Source organism: Oryctolagus cuniculus, chromosome 15 (genome assembly GCF_964237555.1).
Source record: "Oryctolagus cuniculus chromosome 15, mOryCun1.1, whole genome shotgun sequence".
NCBI classification, from domain to species: Eukaryota; Metazoa; Chordata; class Mammalia; order Lagomorpha; family Leporidae; genus Oryctolagus; species Oryctolagus cuniculus.
The window spans coordinates 54,187,811-54,207,141 of record NC_091446.1 but is presented as its reverse complement, the minus strand read 5'-3'; the positions used below and the strand labels follow the sequence as shown (position 1 = coordinate 54,207,141).

The 19,331-nt window shown below is 37.9% G+C and overlaps 1 protein-coding gene across 3 annotated transcripts in view; it reads right to left on the bottom strand.

The window, feature by feature from the left end:
- Positions 1-1,065: 1,065 nt before the first annotated feature.
- The window catches only part of CABCOCO1 (ciliary associated calcium binding coiled-coil 1), a 104,675-nt gene continuing 86,409 nt past the window's right edge, over positions 1,066-19,331 (bottom strand). The window contains exons 6-8 of one of the 3 annotated variants that reach the window (XM_008270097.4): positions 6,422-6,544; positions 5,889-6,029; positions 1,066-1,467 (exon numbers count right to left, since the gene is read on the bottom strand). In XM_008270097.4, coding sequence (XP_008268319.2) covers positions 1,393-1,467; positions 5,889-6,029; positions 6,422-6,544 — 339 coding nt within the window. In that variant the 3' untranslated portion in view covers positions 1,066-1,392. The other 2 variants (XR_007911014.2, XM_051823862.2) reach the window with 2 other exon arrangements.

The window sequence follows — 19,331 nt, the reverse complement described above, 5'->3', positions numbered from 1 at the left end:
CCCACTCGCTGCCAATGACCGCAACTGAAGCTGCGTTTGGTGAGTTCCAGAAGCACCTTTTATTGCCTGCTTGCTTCCCCTCCCCCACCCGCATTTCATTGTTTTCCATGGAGAAAAGACCATCTGATGGAATCCAGCCTTGGAAGTCCTCCTAGTGATCTCTATAGTCACCAGTGTGTTTTCCTTCTGGAGTGGCAGCTCAGCAAAGAAAACACATCTCCCAGCCTTCCAGCCCTAGAACTGTGTGAGCAACAAACATGGTTTTACTTTAGGGGAGATTCTGACTTTGTTGCTTAGTGTAGTTGGAAAATTATCGTATGCTTGTCAGGTCTATCACTGCCCCACATGAATACGTTTTGGGCAGTTTAAAGGTTATAACACATATTCAGGCAATTGCCACTCAGATGCAAAAACTGCACACCCTGGAAAAGTCTTGAGGGAAGCCGCCTTCTCTTAGCAATGCTCTGCTTCCTTTCTAGAATACTCTGAGAATGTTGGAAAGAGCTTTAGGGAGTGATTAATTAATTTGTCCAACCAGGGACAATCAGTTGGCAAATGGATTTTTTCTTTTGAAATTGTCTTTTAATAAAGGTATTTAAAGGCTTCAGATATTTTCAATCATTCCACTGCAGTATAATGGTTAATTTCAGCAGCTCTGTGAGCTTGATTTGTAGTTAAGATTTTTTACAATCTATATATAGGCTGGGCTTTAATAAACATTTATACTTTGCTTCTTTTTATATAGGTCATGTATTCTCCTGGGAGAGTAACAAGATTAGAAATAACAAATACAGTACAGAATAAATTAAAATGCTTCAAACTGCATTATATAATTTCAGAAAATTGGTTTCACACTGAAACATTTAAATAAGACAACCAAATGATTTTAGTTAAAATAAAGTAGCATATGCATTTGAATTGCTATTGTTTAGCAAATTTATCCTTAGCAAGGTGGTACTGGTATCTATCTTATTACAGTGCTCCAGTAACTCCAAAGTTCATTCGCATCAGTCTGGATAAAATTATTATTTTTTGTTATTTCTGGTTATTTAAAAAATTGGCTTCTTTTACACTGAAGATGAATAGTGTTTATTAGTCAAAATGTCAAGGGACTATCATAAAAATAATTATATTATTTTGTATAGTTCTCTGAACTCTTGTATACAAAATGTTCTTATTACATTTGGTGCAATAAATTCAGAGACCGTTATGGGACAGGAGATAGCAAAATTGGGGCCAATACTTTTCTAATTACTTAGGATAGTAAAAAGCGGGGCTTGGTTTTTCTTTCACAGCTAAATGAAGGAGACAGGCTGCTTTAGAGAGTCTATTATGCTGGATGGTGTTGTTTGTTTCTGTGAAGTTTAGCACCACTCTGCTCGTACTGAGTCCTCAGGCCTTTTTCAGTTTTTCTATTCGTGCATTAAAGGCCTCTTCCTGTATTTGCAGCTTTTCGTTTATCTCGGTCTGTGAAGACAATCATAAAGAAGTGGTGATGATGGAGCTATCTTTTGCTGCACATTGTCTTTGTGGTTTTGACATACTATAGTGCCTAAAGACAGACATTACCCCGCACACACCTTCCTGTTTTGCAGACATAGCCGTGTTTCAGCCTGTAGTGATGTGATAACACTTTATCATATTTTTCTGCACATTCCCAATGTATAGCATGTCTACTATGAACAGGAAGTGGTATTTGGACAGCCATTTTTCACATAGCCTTGTGTTGGAAGATAGGATAATTTATCTGTATTTTCAGACAGACTTTACCAATAAGCACCGAATCAGAATAACTGCTTTGGGCTCAGTTATTGCGGTGTTGTTGGTCCCTCCACCCCTTCGCGGTGGATGTTTTTGTCTCCTGTGTAATACATTCTAAATGGGATCCTGGAAAGCTGCTGTTGTGAAATACCAACACAAATAATCTCCCAATTAGAACAATTCTCATAATTAAGAGTATTCATCATACATTATGACTCTTGGAATGATGCCACTTTGTCGTATATTTTTGGTAGCAAAAAGTAAGCTATTACCGACAGGTTTTACTGATTGCTGTGGCTGTGAGAGCATTTAGCCTCTGGCAACAATGTTCTGTGAACTAACATTGCTACCTGCACAATTCCAGAAATGCTTTCGTATTATCTGAACATTAGTAGCTCTGGAAATGTCTATCCTTTGTCATGATGGACAATAAAATTATGTACAGAGAAATCAGCAGTTGTCCATGAGGCAAAACCTGGTTTTGCTGGTATTTTTAGGGGATGTTAAAACACACCTACGGGGGCCGGCACTGTGGCATAGCTGGTAAAGCTTGTTAAACTTCTTATTTGGTGCAGGATTAAGCTTTTTTACTGTGATGTAATTTTAAAATGTTATCTCAAAAAAAAAAAAGTCAGAAAGGGAAAAGGAGAAGGGGTCGGAGGAAGAAGAAGGACAGGAGAAGGACGGAGGAAAGGGACATCATTATGTTCTTAGAGCCGTATCTACAAATTACATTTATTCTGTTAAAGAGTAATTAAAATTAAAATTAAAAAAATTTAAAAAAAGAAAAAAATATTTGCTTATTTAAAAGGTAGAGAGACAGAGAGAAAGAGAGCTTTCAACTGCTATGCCTGAATGGCTACAACCACTGGGGCTGGGTCAGGCCAAAGCCAGGAGCCAGGAATGTCATCTGGGTCTCCCACATGGGTGGCAGGAACCCAGGTACCTGGGTCAGCATCTGCTGCCTTCCCAGATGCAGAGGCAGGGAACTGTACTCGGAGCACAGCAGCTGCTAAGGGATGACGCGTTGCAGGTGGAGGCTGACCCACTGCACTGCAATGCCAGCCTCAAGACAGAATTTACGGAAACAAGCGTGGGCCTTGGGGATGAGGTTCATGAAAGTAAGTTGAACCTGGCAGTGGAGTCCTGACAGAGATGAGTGACATTTCAGATCTCTAGAGCTGAGTGATCAGTACTTGTGGAACAAATGGCAGGGATTGGATCAAAAGATGCCATTGGTCAAGAACAAGCTGTCATTAGTCTGTCACATTTACTTGTTTTACTCAGAACACTGTTGAAAATACAAGCTATCCCACCAACGCTAGGGCTGGGACAGACTCTATTTCCTTTAGGAAAGAATGGACAACCCGTGGTCAACCTCTTGTTGACCACTACCCTGAGGTGATCTCTCTCTGCTTTTCTAACCTGGAAAATTCAGACAGGCCTAAAAACACCTAATGTTGCAAGATGGCAAACTTCCCTCAAAGTTTTCACATTATTTTACCCTATTGCTTAGACAGGGCCAACAGCCAACATTTCATGCAAGTCTTTAATGTTAGCATTCATATTTCTCTGAAATGTAACTTTTTAAATATATTAAAGTTTGCTCTACTGGGCATAATTTTTATTATACAACTCAGGGCCAAAATAATTTCATTTTGAATGTATCTTTAAAATTAAAATACCTAAAGTATATATGCTTAAAATGTTTGCATGATTCAGTGTAATTTTAATTAACATCTCAGAGCCAAGATAATTTCATTCTTAATAAATCTCTAAAACTATAAAGTTAGTCAATGGGAAAATAAGTGGATTAATATAAAAAATTTAAGGATTCACACTACATTTTCAGAAATTTCTCTATTACATAAGATGAAAGACATCTGTAATGGTGCTAGAAAAGGAGCTCTGAAAAAATTATACTTGAGACATGAATTCTTTACCACCTTTTCCTGTAAAAATTGTAATAACAGTATGACTTTTAATAAAGATGAAGAAAAAAATTTAAACCATCGTACAAATAATAACTCATTAACTGTTCCTGTAGCAGGGCACTGTGTTCAGAAGGCACATGTACACTGACCGTTGATGTGCAGCTACCTTTGAAAAGGATGTGGCCATTTGTAGAGCCAGGAACACTGAGAGGAAGGCTTGGAAGTAGAAAATAACTTACCCATCTAAAACAGGAAGAGAGATTTAGGGAAGCAGAGAGTAATTACCCAAACTGGAATTCGACCAAGACACAAGGGTAAACACGGAAAAAGTGCCACCCCATGGGACTATTAAAATCCCAAGCAGTCTGGTTGTGATATTGGACACTAAGTGGTTTTAGTGGATAGCTCTGGAATTAGAACTAGAACCCAATTCATAGCTCCCATTCAGGGCCTTTCATCGGCTGTCCACCTTGGAAGTCCTGGATACATGACTTAGTCTCTCGATGCCCATTTTTCAATTTTTCCACAGAGGTGTCTGCCTAACTCACATGGAGTTTACTAAGACTATTGAGAAGAAAGTACACAAGCAGGTTTGCTATCATAAGACACTGCAGATCCAATGAAAACTTCACTTAAAAATATCAGTAATTTGGCTCAGATTGATGACCACAAATCCACTTGATACGGAAAATGACTGGCACCTAAAGGATCTGCATCCCTTTCTTCTGGCCCAAGTTCTCTCTGTGCCTAATTAAATTTAGGTGAGCAAGCTATGAATTTCCCAGATGGCTTCAGGCCAATGGGAAGATAATGTACACATAGAACAATCACATTCCTTTTGTTACAGAGTACAAGTACAAATGCTACTAACTCAAATGTTTAAAAAAATTTCAGTGAATTGTTAAAAACATACTGTTCACTACATGGAACATGGCCTTAAAAATGTTTCCAATTTTTTTTGGGGGGGGGGGCTGCAAACAATTCCATTACTGTCTAGCAGTTCCTCAGTAATCATTTCAGAGCTCAGATTGCAAAAGAGCCGAGGGCCATGATTATACATAAACTATATTTAGATGAAATGTTATCAAATCTGAAAAGGAGATATGTTCTGAAGTCAGCCTAATTCAACTGCACTGTGCCCTTCCACACAGTAACTAGTTATTACATTCATGGAGTTGTTAACAATAAAGCTTTGTGTAAAACGTGTTCTTCCACTATTTCTAGTAAACACTAAACACCCCTCATTAAGCTGAGGACTTTGGCTGATTCTGTTGGCACCAAATCGTTAAATGTTCATGTAAATAGTGCAATAACATTTGATGATTAAACAAGCAGCAAGGTGGGCTTATGCCAAGCTAATCTTTTGCTCTTTCTAAATTCGTTGTTAAAACAGTATGCTTTTTATATGTAGTCTTGTGTTCAGATAACGACTAAATCTTCCTTTCAGCTGAAGTAATATTGTAATATGCACTATGTTGTCCCTTTGAGTTATGTTCACTTTCATAGGAAATTGCAAAGTTATTTAAAATATGGACTCATTTAATCCTTCAGACTAGGGAATTTTGTGAATTTGTATAAGTCTTTGTGCTGAGATGGAACTAGCAGTTTGGTTGTTTTTTGGACAGAATTAGAAAAAAGTGAGCATTGAGCTGCGCCGACTGATCAGTCTGTGGCAGCTGCTACAGAGATGGCAGTCGCCATCACTGTTTTCAGGCAAGTCCTTGGTGTACATTTTTCAGCTATTAGTGATATGGGGAAAAGGAAGAAACTATTCAAGGGGGAGTTCAGAGACTTGAAAGCCTTTCCTTAGAAATTTGATGAGAAAATTTAGTTAAGAATTATGGCTTGATCTACAGTGTTTACTGTGTAGGAACGTACTCCAATTACTTCTGCATGAGCCATGTTTACAGTGTGACAAAGTATGAAGTGTTTACCATGTAATTTTTTGGGTTTTGTTGCTGAAAGATTTTGCCAACTGACAACACACCACACTGGATCCTGTTGGCAAATCTCTTTTGTGATCTTATCGAATGTCAGATGACTCCACTGAGAATTATGTGGAAATGTTAAATTGAACTCCATCATGAGCGTTACTCTTGCTGGCAGAGTGTAGACAGGGCTTACAGACATTAAATTCAAGGCTAGCTAGTCAACAAATCATAAAGTAAGTGAGTAACTATCAACACTGAGTACCTGGATGCTGATTAAAACGTCATCTGTGACTTGACCCAACGCTGATTTTACATCTTCAATGGTGAAACCGACCAAAAGATCCGTGTCTGAAGTGGCAGTTTCCAGCTGGGAATCCTCAGGGCCTTGTTCTTGAGGCAAAACCTAGAATATGGAAAATAAACAAAGCCCACATGACTTCTGAAGCACTGACCGATTTCTCAGTAGCCTCAAACTTCTGTTGGATACTTGGTACCAGACAGTATGTCAACCTGGAGGGAGACTTTCATTTCCCACTACCTTACATTTCTATTGCCCATGAGGGTTAGGACAGAACAAGTCACGTTGCCTATGCAGTGCCTACTTTTGGGAAAGTGTAGGTGGCGATTAGGGAGGTTGGGGTGGAAGAGAAGAAAACTGCTGAACCATCATCAGCTGGCCCATCTTTGAATCAACATTAAAAGATATATTTATAGTTGGTTGGGAAATATTGGAGGCAAAGATATAGAGAATATAATGTTGAGGCGGGATGAGGGAAAAGAAAAAGGGAGACGTACCTTAGTTTCTGTTTCCAGTGCTGGAGGTGGCTCTATGAATGTTGAGTAGATGTCATATGAGATTCCTTCTTCCAGAGGATCTGGGAAAGGGTGACCTATAGGCTTGACAACCTCTATTACTTGCTGGTGGGGAAGAGAACAGCTGCATTATGACACGGCTTTCAGTAGGAAACCACACTTTCAGTCCGTTTCCTTGTGTAAATACCATAGTTCCAAGTCTGTTCTCTCAAGTGCCATCTCTTCTGAATTCCAATGTTAGTGCCCTCTTAGCTCCCTAGTGCTTTATGAGCTCCACAGTTCTCACTGTCTTATTCCCTTTCTAAACTCAGTGGTTTATGATTTAGTTTTGCACTGACTTGGTCTTTAATTATTTCATGTACCAGTATTCCCTTCCTCCTGTGTATAAGCTACCTGTAGGTAGACAACTGCAAGTTTTAGGTCCCCAAGTGTATCTCACCCAGCTCTGGCAGAGGGTCAGGTGCTTCTTACACTCATTAACAGCTTGGTGATGATAAGTACTACTGGGCAGTATGTAGCTGTTTTATTTATTTAGTTATTTATTGGGTGGAAGGTGGCAATAGTGAAATGGCCATCAAGAACTTGGTTATGAGGATATTAAACATTCTGTAAGTTAAGTAAAGCCATGACACAGGAGATCTGAGAAAAGAACTTGCCCCCCACCCAAAAAAAGTAGAGGCCATGGCAAGAGTTCACCTTGAGCATTTAATGATTCTTTATCAAGAGTGTGCTAATCAGAGGAAGGATGCTAGTCAACACTGGAGACGGAAAAGGAGAGTCAAAGAAGCCAAGTCTGGCAGTGCCCTTTCCCACCATGACCTGAGAGAGAGAAAAGGGAGATGAGGGTACTAGTGACATTAAACATCCAACTAATTTAATTAGTTCTTCTTGTTCTAATTCTATGTTTAACAAGCAAGATTTTTTTTTATCATAATTTGATTTCCCATCTCAATTGATCTGTAAAGACATGCTCACTCTGGTTTTCATGCCTGTAACATTCCTCACTTAAATCAGTAAATTGTTCCAGTTGTATAGTAAATTTGCATGACTTTGCTATTATGGCCTTAAGATGAAACCACTGACTCTAATGCTGACAAAGTCAGAATCTAAGTCTCTGAGCATGTATAAGTTTGAAAATAGAACTCTGTAAATACATAAATTCACCAAATAATTGTCATCCTGTGAAGCCTCAAAAAAGTCATGAAATAACCACACAATCATTTCTCACTTCTTCACAATATTTCAAATAAGCTTACATGTCATATTTCATCATTGAAATATTAACATTTTTGATCTATACCGATTTTGGGATATACTATATGCTCAATTATTTATTGGTATCATAAATGTATATATATTTTGGACTGAATTAATATTATTGACGTCTACTTGATTTGATAGGAAGTTGCTGCTTAGTACTAATAAACATAAGTAGTGTAGTATCTTCATGTTATAGACAAGGAAATTGGATAACCAAGAAGTTAAGTGATTGGCCTGAGGTCAAATAATTACTTAGTGGCAGAGGAGGGAGTTACATCCTGGTACACTGACTTCCTGGCCTTTGCAGTTCTCAGTAAACTGCAATACATCATCAAGTTGCTGTTCTTGGAAATTATTGATATTATTAAGTACTTACTTTTTAGGTGACATCGTTCCAGATTATTTATCTTAAGTCAACTACATGTTAATCAAAATAGAACGTTGAGAAAACATATCAAAACAGTTCTTTCCTTTTATCACCTTCACAAACCATTGCTTTTTCCCTAAGTAGGGAATGCAAGCATTTTCATCATCCTATGGAATTATGTGTACATTTTCCCACCATTCTTGGTTTTCATCCTCCTTCAATTGCTATTTGTTCAACTAAGATAGGGAAAGGGGTTGGTTAAACATATGAGGGCACTTTGTAAAGTTCATGGACAAATAGAATTGAGTTTGGGGTGGGTATTTGGTGTAGCCGTTAAAATGCCAGTTGGGATGCCCACATCCGATAGCAAAGTGCCTCAGTGTGAATCCTGGCTCTGCTCCCAATTCCTGCTTCTTGTTCACGAGTATCCAGGGAGGCAGCAGTGATGGCTCACGTATTTGGAACCCTGCCACCATGTGGGAGACCTGGATTGAGTTCCTGGCTCCTGAGCATTTGAAGCATGAACCAGAGGATGAAACTCCGTCTTAATCTGTCTCTCAAAAAAATCTGAGTTTGTTTTGGTGCAAAAATAATTTTGAAAACCATGCACAGTATTTTTTTCATGATATTCATTCTTTTTTTTTTCCCACGGGCAGAGTGGAGAGAGAGAGACAGAGAGAAAGATCTTCCTTTGCCATTGGTTCACCCCTCAATGGCCATCGCGCTGATCCGAAGGCAGGAGCCAGGTACTTCTCCTGGTCTCCCATGGGGTGCAGGGCCCAAGCACTTGGGCCATCCTCCACTGCACTCCCTGGCCACAGCAGAGAGCTGGCCTGGAAGAGGGGCAACCGGGACAGAATCCGGCGCCCCGACCGGGACTAGAACCCGGTGTGCTGGTGCCGCTAGGCGGAGGATTAGCCTATTGAGCCGAGGCGCCGGCCAATATTCATTCTTGATATATTATGAATATTTTTGCCCCCAAAATAGTTTTGCATCAAAGTAAAGTCATACTTTTTGAGGTACCCTCATGTTTTATTGTCTTCTGAAACATTTTAGGTAAAATAAATAAGCTGTACAAGTAGTCAGGGACAAGGGGAGATGACAGGGTATTTACTTGTATAGACTTTTACATAGGGAGGTACAGACGTTAATAAAGGGTGAGAAACATAAAGTTAGGGGCAGGGGTAAGAATGAGTGGGACACAGAGAGAATAAAACCAAGTGGGAGTGGAGTTCATTGAATTTACTGCAAACACTGTGAAAGCAAGTATGAGCTAATCTGCAAGGTAAAAGGATTTTCTTCTAAGGAAGCCGACTTTTATCTTGTCTGCTGTCACCAGATTTGTCTTCCTGCTCTGCTTTTCCATACACAGGCTCGTCCTTCTTGCTAATTTGCCCTTACCTCCTTGCAGAAGTTCTTAACAGAGAGCCTCTCCATTCTGGTAGGAGCAGAGTCTACCATGTGATCCTGTGTGCTCTTTTCCCCATTGGATTTTATGCTTAAATGCAAGAAGAGATTTGTGCTCCAGTCACTCATGTCATCCCTCACACCCCTGTGTTTCAGATTTCATAAAACAGCTCTTTTGAATTACTTTCAAACTACCGGTTTCCAGGTCTTTGGCACTTTTTGTGTGTGTATGCATATGTGTGTGTGTGTGTGTGTGTGTCTACTGGACACACACTTGGAAACTTGGAACTCTCTCCCTCTCTATCATCAGTCCTTTGGTGGAAGGAAGCTCCCATTTAGCCCAAGAAAGCCTTGAGCAAGAACTGGACTTTTCCTTCCTTTGATTTTTATGTGTAGCTCATAGAACTATTACTTTATTTTAATTTATTTAATTTGATTTAATGAGTGCACAAAAACCAGGAGTGAGAATTTATTTTCTTCAGGGTGCTTTGGATTCTCTTAATGAAGCAAACTATGACTATGGTTTTCTCTTTCATGAAGAACTACATGTGTCTGTGTAAGGGAGATACTGTAAGGGACAGTGATGGCCCAATTTCCCAGGAGAGTGAATACAAAGCCTTTCAATAATAAGACGGTATGCGGTAACATATAGTTTGAAAGACACATAGTGCCCAGAAACATCACAGTGATTTTTCCCCATTAAAAATGATAGCCTTTTAAAGAAGCAAGTTGGAGGAAAATTAGAATCAATAATTGTGGTGAGAGAGCAGAGCCAGCAAATGTGTTTAAATAAAACCGTCTGATGCAATACTTTCTTTTAAAAAAATACAATTAGACCTTTGTATTTTTTTAACAAAACCTCATGTTTTACAACATCACTGGCTCTGTAATAAAATCTATTTAAAACAGAGAGACATGGTCAGCTTTATTAAGTTAGATTTTCTGAAGGAACGCTATAATTTCCTCAAGTCTACGAATAGTTGAAGCAAATTAAATAAAGCTAGTTTTATAACTATTTTTATACATTCCTGTAGAATTGTAATTGTCTCATTTTTTTCCCTCAAAAGTCTAATATGTTACCTCTTAAATCTAGAAAAATAAAAACAGAAAACGGATCAAGTATATTTATTAAAAAAGAAAAACCCTCCTATTGGTGCCCTGATTTAGCAACCCCCTTTCTTATAGAGGAACATAGCACCCATAATCTTCAGATCAGGAAACAAAGGGAAGGACTTTAAGTGACTTGCCTGAGGCCTAATGCTGAGATTAAAAATCAGGAGTTTCTGATTATACACATACAACCATTTGGTGAAATGATTGGTTTTGCTTGACTTTCAAATACCCCCTAAATATTACTTTGAATGTAAAGTAATAAACGTGTTTCTCTTGCCATTTTTGAATGCTTGCACACACAAATGGATATAATAAAAACAATCATGTTGTTCCATGTGAATGCCATTTATATTTTTTCTGATAATGAGCAGATCATTTGAACCTAGGTGAGTACATTAAAAGCTCTAATAAAGAAGAGAATAGATTTCTAAACAGAATAATGGACTGTTAAGTGAACATACAATAAATAAAATCTACAGATGTGGTTGCTAGAAAATTAGTTTTGCATAATTTACCAACATATATTTCCCCCAGATGTTATCTGTTACATGAAAATTAAGTTAGTTATATTGTTCATTATGTGCACATTGTATTAGTGTTATTCAAGATGGTTTATAATCTGAGTTTTAGTTGAATTGTGCTATGGTATTTGCAGAATATCAAGTAAATGACTTTTTGGCATAATTTAATACACATAAGTACAAAATTTCATTGTCAAACATTATGTAGCTTAAAAAAATTCGAGATCTTTACTTACAAGTTAAGTGAAATCACTAGACATATTTAAAAATTTCCATATTCAATATTAAATGGACAACTGTCATGGGAATAAATGCTGAGAATTTTGACTTCTCTTGGAACTAAGCACAAGGTCAATTTGGGTCTCAAAGCATGCTTACAGGAATTAGAATCTGCCTGCAGATCTTACTGTGTCCGGGAAGTAGTACAAAGATTTTTATCTCAAAATTGTATTACTTCTTGCTTTATTTTTCTACTTTATGTGTTATCATTATCAATAATATTAACTCAGACTTCTTGTTTTCTTTAGTTATTTACACTTTAGGGAAAGTGTAGATGATTTGTGTGTAGTGTTCGTACGAATAAAGTGTATCACCGAAGCACTTATGGAATGATTAAAATATATCATTACATTACTCAAAATATCAAAAATACCATTGAGATTAGAACTTTTCACTACTTTGAGTGGCAGAAACCAAGATAAATCTGTTCAGCCCTTTTTGAGCCACAGGCACACAGACAAAAAAACGGGTGTGCTTTAAAAAGACATTTGTTTGGAATTGTCAGATGATGACTTCATATGTAAATCAGAACTTACTAAAAAATGTCACAAAAAGCAAACTTTCTTCACTTTTAACTGAGGAAAAACAGTCACAAAAAAATCCTGTAATGTTTTAGCTACTTTCCCCCCTTGAAGAAAGGCATTGCTTATTTGCAAGTCTAATTAAGAAATACTTGTGTGGTTCTGGAAATTTTAAACAAAAAATTGTAACCCACTGCCCACAATACACTGCAAATCAAGTAACAACATACGAATGCCACCTGTAAAATGCAATAAACTCTGATAATGTCAGACCGAGGCCATAAATTTAAAATGAAAAGAAAGGAAACTCAAAAGCTAAGATTATCAGAGAAACTAATTAATCCGTTTCTAAAGTATTTTTCTTTTGTGTTAGGGCCATTACCAACTCCTTAATAAATCCTGTAAATGTCGAATATCAATTTTTCTGTAAGAGTCCTCCTCCCCCTTTGCATTTCTGACTTGGAAATAAATTTGCAAATGCAGCACATTAATTTTCTTTCCTATGCTTAATATGCAGTATTTACATTTTGAAAAGGTTCAAAATGTTGCCAGGCTTCTGCAGGGTATGAATAGACATCTAATAGCAACTTCTATTTTTATCCACAGCACACTGGTACTTTGAACATTTATAACTTAAAAGAGCTTCGAGACCATCAGATCCACACATGCTAATCACCTAAACAGTGAAAGGTAACACAGTACAACAAGTTAGGACAGGAAATGAAGACTATCCATTCCAGATGAGGCTGCAAGGAGGAATTCAAGTTGGCAGGCCACAGAAAACCAATTTGCAATCTGGCTAGGACACTCTAGTTAACACCTTTCGCCCATTTTTGTTTATATATCTTGATGTGATCTTGTTTAACTTGGGCTTCAAATAGTAATTTTTAAAAAGTTAGATAATTAAAGAAACTGAGTCCAGGGCATTGTAGATACCTTTCGTATTTCTGAGTATACTTTTTGCTTAAGGCCAATACTACATTTGAAAAGAAATGTGAGTATTTCTATCTTAATGACCTCAGACAATAAAATGCTCTAATGAATCTAAAAAGGAGCACCTTCTTGGAGCGTAAATGCAATTTAAAAGGAAAAGATGTTTTGATCTGGCTCTGGCGCAAACATTTCCTGAGGGATAGAACAGTTCTTTAGATACCCAGATATTTTCTAAAGATGCAATAATCTGGAAGATAGATCACTGAATTAGAGGCTTTAGACTTGGCTCCATTCCTAATTGTGTGATGCTAAGAAAATCCCTAGGCCTCAGTTTATTTATCTGCAAAAGGAGAATCAAGATAATTGCTACCTGGCTACTTCCCTGAATAGTTTCAAGCACAAATTAGATAATGTGGATAAAAATGCTGGGAATTCTTCAAAGGGAAGGTATCATTAAACCTCAAGGTGCATTATTATTATTTATAATTACTGTTATTATTGAAAGGATTATCCTTCCAACACCATCGTTGAAAGACAGATTGGAGTCGCCATATTGAGGACATTGGTCCGTGCTATTTCTATATGTAATTGTTAGCATTGCTCAAGCAGCCCAATTAACACAGAATTTGTTAAAGAGGACCTGCCATCACCCTGTTTCCACAGAGTGACAGTCTTTAAAATATCAAGCATATATCCAGTGCCATCTAATTTGAAGAGTTCCTTAGACCAAACTCCTTCTCTTTTGAGCCCCAGAGAGCATGACATAATTAGTGGTCACTGGGCACGGTCAGGACCAAGGCAAATCACCTATTCAGAAAAGGACAGTGCTTGCACTTAACTTTCTAAATCAGGCAGTTGGCCTCTCCCTGTCCCTTGCCCAGTTTATCACTGTTTGTTTTTCAGCATCAAATGTGACCTGTGGTTGCCCGTATTACGTTCATTTTAAAAAGAGTCTCTTTAATATCTTTTGTCAAAGGTAAAGTGTCAGGGCATACAGGGCAAACAAACCTTCAACATGTCTTTCTTGTAAAAACGAAATCTGAGAGCTCTTGAAACTACCAAGTTCAGCATTGTACTCTTGATTGTTAGATTGACATTGACCTTATCTTGTGACATCCTTTGGATGAGAGATAGAAAGTATGATTCCATTGCAAATAGCTGGAAAATACCTAATGTTTTCCAAAAATATATTTTAGAAGCCACTCGGAGTGCATCTGTTTAGCTTACTAGGTTATACACTCATGGGCATACCTTTGAACTTGGTATAAAATATTCCAAACAGTTCTAGTCACAGATAAATTGTTGTTTGGTTTCATCTAGAGAGTTCTATTTATTTATTTATTTTTTAAGAAAACTTTTATTTAATAAATATAAATTTCGAAAGTACAACTTTTGGATTATAGCGGTTTTCCCCCCATTGCCACCCTCCCACCCACAAACCATCCCATCTCCTATTCCCTCTCCCATCCCATTCGTCATTGAGATTCATTTTTAATTATCTTGATATACAGAAAATCACCTTAGTATATACTAAGTAAAGATTTCAACAGATTGCACCCACACAGACTCACAAAGTACAGAGTTTGTTTGAAGACTAGTTTTACTGTTAATTCGCATAGTACAACACATTAAGGACAGAGATCCTACATGGGGAGTAAGTGCACAGTGACTCCTGACATGGAGTATTCTATTTAATTGTGAGGTTTTTAATATTTAAAATTGGAGAAGTATTCTAAATTAGTTGCTTTTTAATGGTTTGAAATTGAATAGCCAGATCTGTCAAGTAATACAATAAAAATGACTTATGCAACTATTTTTGTGCAAAGCCTGTTTTGAATTACCAAATATAAATGCAAAAATTTGATTTTACATATGTTGCATTTTCCTTACACCTTATGATAGCTTATATAAACCTGAAGTTATTTCATGGCTTTTGTAGATGAGCAAGTTCCTCTTTTCTCACAAGTACCTGCAACTTATAGAAATTATATGCAACAGGAAATTATAAGAGAACAGAAATTTCAATGGAACAACACTAGGTCCTTGGCTCTAGTCTTTCTTTGTTCATGAACTTCTGTTATTTTGACAGTTTAAGCAACCTGAATAAGAGGAGGCTGAAGCTATTTGAATAAAAGCGATACATGTAATTTATTTAACTTCAAAGCATACTGATTGAACTACACCTCAGTCCTGAAGCCGTCAGTTGAAAGTGGAAAAAAACAAAAGCAAACTTCTTAAAACTATATTGAAACTAGTTTCATTTAGAAAATTAAAAGTTTTTTGGGCTAAATAAGAATGTTTGTAAAGTGCTATGAAATCCTTAGGAAAGTCAATGTAATATTATTATTCCTGACCTCTTAGAGTCAAGAAGTCTATTTTAAGTAATTTGACATTAAAAATGTGCTGACAAATATAGATTTTAAAAACAACACAGGAAGTTGTAGATCAGTTGGTAACCCGTCGCATCAAGGAAATAAGAGACCACGAAAATGTAGTCATTTACTTTAGTCAACCTCAGCTTTAATTTTTAACTAAAGAAAATCTGCAGAAGGCATGATGTTTACATTTTAGATATTTTATTCATAGATTGTGTGTTTCCGTTTCTCCAGCAGGCTCATAAATTATTACCAGGAAACATGTTGTCACAGTTGTACATATTACTTTCTCTGCTTAGCACCTCCCTCACCCCAGCCCCAACTTTTTATTAAAAAACAAAAACAAAAAGCTCCATTAACTGATTCTGTAACTGTATTAGGCACTCTGATCACCAGAGAAAGGTTTGCTTGCTTTGGAGGAAACTCCTGCCAATCACTCTTCTGTGCCTGGCATACTAGAAAGAAAGCTTTTTTGGGAAGACCTCTTACACAGTTCTTTAGTCTATACATGGGGGCTATCATCATTTCAATCAGATAGAGTCACTTCTTCCCTAGATCCAGGTCTAGGTCCTCTAAGTTTCTGGGCTTTTCATGGAATCTGAAATCTTAGAAATTAACTAGAAAACTGATTTTGGAGACAATGGTGTACAGAGCAGTAGATGTTTTCAAAAAACGTCCTTCCACCTAGAATCTGTAAAATCACTGCATTTAGTTAAAAACAAACTGAAATCATAGCAGCTCTGAAACCTTTATTTCACATTTGAATATCCTAGGACTCTGGATTTTGTTTTCCTTTTCTTAAATGTGTAGTTGGTGTTCTGGCTTGGCTCTGCCACTCAGCAGAGAGTATGTCTGAGATGTGGTTTCTTTGTTTGTAAAATCAGGGGTTGTATTAGGTCATCTCCAGTCCAGTTACAGATGTTACATCCCATGTTACTAAATTTCAAGTGGCTTCTTCTTTATTTATATGAGACTCAAAGTCACCGCCTGTGTAGATCCTCAGACTCGTGATGCAGATGAATATTTGGATTACATGCTCAATGCTTACTGGAACCCCAGACAGGCTGAAACGTGTCCGTTTATTTCGACTTCATTATCTTCCCCAAACCTGCTCCTCCTCCATCCTTTGTCTTTCGGTGTCATCATCAGCTTCTCGATTGCAGTTACCAGAATCAAAGCCTAAAGGATGTCTTCAGTTAGTCCCCTTCCTTGCTCCAATATTAAATCAGCCACAGAGGCCGGCACTGTGGCGAAATGGGTAAAGGCACCGCCTGCAGTGATGGGATCCCATATGGACGCAGGTTTGAGTCCTGGCTGCTCCACTTCCGATCCGCTCTCTGCTATGGCCTGGGAAAGCAGCGAAAGATGGCCCAAGTCCTTGGGCCCCTGCACCCATGTGGGAGACCTGGAAGAAACTCCTGGCTCCTGGCTTTGAATCTGCCCAGCTTTGGCCATTGCAGCCATTTGGGGAGTGAACCAGGGAATGGAAGACTCTCTCTCTCTCTCTCTCTGTAATTCTGCCTTAAAATAAATAAATAAATCTTTAAAAAAAAATCAGCCACAAACCTCATTGGCAGCATCTCCACAGTGTTTGTCACATCTGCCCCTTTTTTCACAATGATGACAACCTTCAAGTCCAAGTTCTTGCCTTCACAGTTCCAGCCAGACTGGTGTACTCACTCTTCGCCAGTATGCATGGCATCTGGGTTATAGTGTGTGCTCCTCCATAAGTATTTGTTATGTGAAGGAAAAAACAAGCTAGTCAAAGCACTGGCTGCTGTCTCAGTCCCATCTTGCCTGTGCTGCTCCCTGTGCCAGGAGTGCTTTCTTCCCCTCCTCTTACCTGCAATGTTCCCTCTGGTCTCCCAGACCAGCTCTTTCACCATGGTCAAGTCTTTCCTGATCTCCCTTCCTTGTGCTCACAGAGTATTTTGCTGATTTCTCTTGCATAGTACTTGCCACACTGACCTTGAGTTATACAGCCTGCTATGAGTGACATCCTACCATTTTTGGACACAGCTTGAAGGCAGGGCTCAGGGCTTATTCATTTTAAGGGCCTTAGCTCAGGTCTTCATACATAGGAGGTACTCATCAGATGTTGAGTACTCCATTAGGGTGTCCACTCATTTAAAACTGTTCGGGGCTTCCTAATTTGGTCGGCTATAATTAAGTTTAAAATTTTGTCCTGAAGGATGACATGACTTGCAAGTGAACCTAGTGGCTGTGTTGCTGCATCAGTGCAATATCTGTATTCCCTAGGTGTCAGTCGGGTCCTAGAGTGTTTGTTTGATTAGCACAGGTCAAACAACCAACCAGATTCTCACTGATTTGACTGCATTGATAGCTGTTTTTGACTGGTAATTAAATTGCTATATAAACAGATGGACAGTTGTTTAGTAGACAGAATGTAGTTTAAAATTCTAAAAATTCCTCATGGATATCACTCCCTCTAGCCACCTCCTAAAGGAAATAATAATATTTTTTTAAAAAAACCTTTAAGGAAGCTGCCAAATTGCTCAACTCCAGAAGCCAAGATTCACATTCCCTTCCATGTGTTACCCTTGAACCCCCCAACCCCAATAGAGTGTGAAAGTATCCATTGGAATTGTGTAATAGGGAAGCCCCAAAAGCATTGCTGGCCACCATCCAGGGAAATAAATGGTGATGATAAAAAAAAAAAGAATCTCTCATTTATTGATAACTTACTCCATCATGCATTGGGCTAGTTAGAAAGTACATGATGAATATTAGATCTTTTAATTTACACTACAGTGTTAGGGGCAGTTTTATTGACCTTAGTTTTTAAAGGAAGAACCTAGAGCTCAAAGCTAAAGTCACACAAAAAAATAATGATGGATCCTGATCAGAACTCAAACCTGGGTCCATTTGATTGCAAAGTCCATACTTTGGTACAAGTGGAATCCTACTGGTTCTGTATGGCTCCTTAAAATATTCATCTCCAGTTTATAAGTAAGGAAGTAGAGATTCAGAATAATAAAATGGCATATGCACATTACAGGATCTGATAGCCTGTGTTCTCAGATAAATTCAGACAGAGAATTTACCCATAGCACCAGGGTGGCATTACAGTGTATTGTTCCAAAATGAGTCAACAAAAGTAAGGCATGGAAATTGATTTTTTTAAAAAATGGCAAGACATAAAAATGCTGGATTTATAAAGAAATCTGAGGACACATTAGTTCATTTGTGTGAACTGTAAGGAGCATCAGTTTGCTTTCAGTGACTAAAACTGCATGTTCCTGCTCAAACAGTAATTTATCCTATTTGTTGTAATTGTAATTACTGTTTTCATTAGAAGCACAGTTTTCTCTAGGAACAGGCATGCGGAAAAACAACCAGTAACTTAGACAGTTAAAAAACATTGAGAAATGGGTATGGTTTTGTGAACAAATCTCTTCCTTTGTGTGCTGTAATGTGCTTTAAATCCATTTCCATATTTTTAATTAACACTTAGTTCCAAAAAACTTTCTGCAGGCTATTTAAATCACAAATGAAGGAAAAAACAAATTTACTTTATCAGAAAATTGACTATAGACTATTTTAGTGGCTTTTATTATTTTTACATTTTAATGATTAAAATTAAATATAGCCTGATTACTCACGACAGAAGACAGTGAAATAATTTTCATGGCTGATATAATTTTAAAGTCAAACCTGGTTGAATAAGATATTAGCTCTGTAGTGCCTGAGTTTCATTGTCCATTCTGTGGCTCTAATTCCTGATCAGATCCAACTGTTTCACAGAAGGAATTACACAACTGTACCAAGCTCCGCTTCTCAAAGAGACCCAGAGACCCTGTAGGAGAGCTCTCCTACAGGCTCTACAGTGCTGCTTTGGTCCTGAAGATCGTGTTTCTGGTTCAAATCACTCATTTCTTTGAGTGGGAACAGGATGCCATCCTACTGCACAAAAATTATTTTAAATCTCTAGCACCAAAAAAGATTTATCATCTGCTGTTTGAAACACTGTCATTGTCGCTAAAAGCATCATGGCAGTGCTTAGAGGATGCCTGCTCCTCCATGAGCCCACAGTGAGGGTCACTGTTTCCTCATCTGGAAGGTGGACACGACCATGCTTGTTTCCACCCCTGGCCC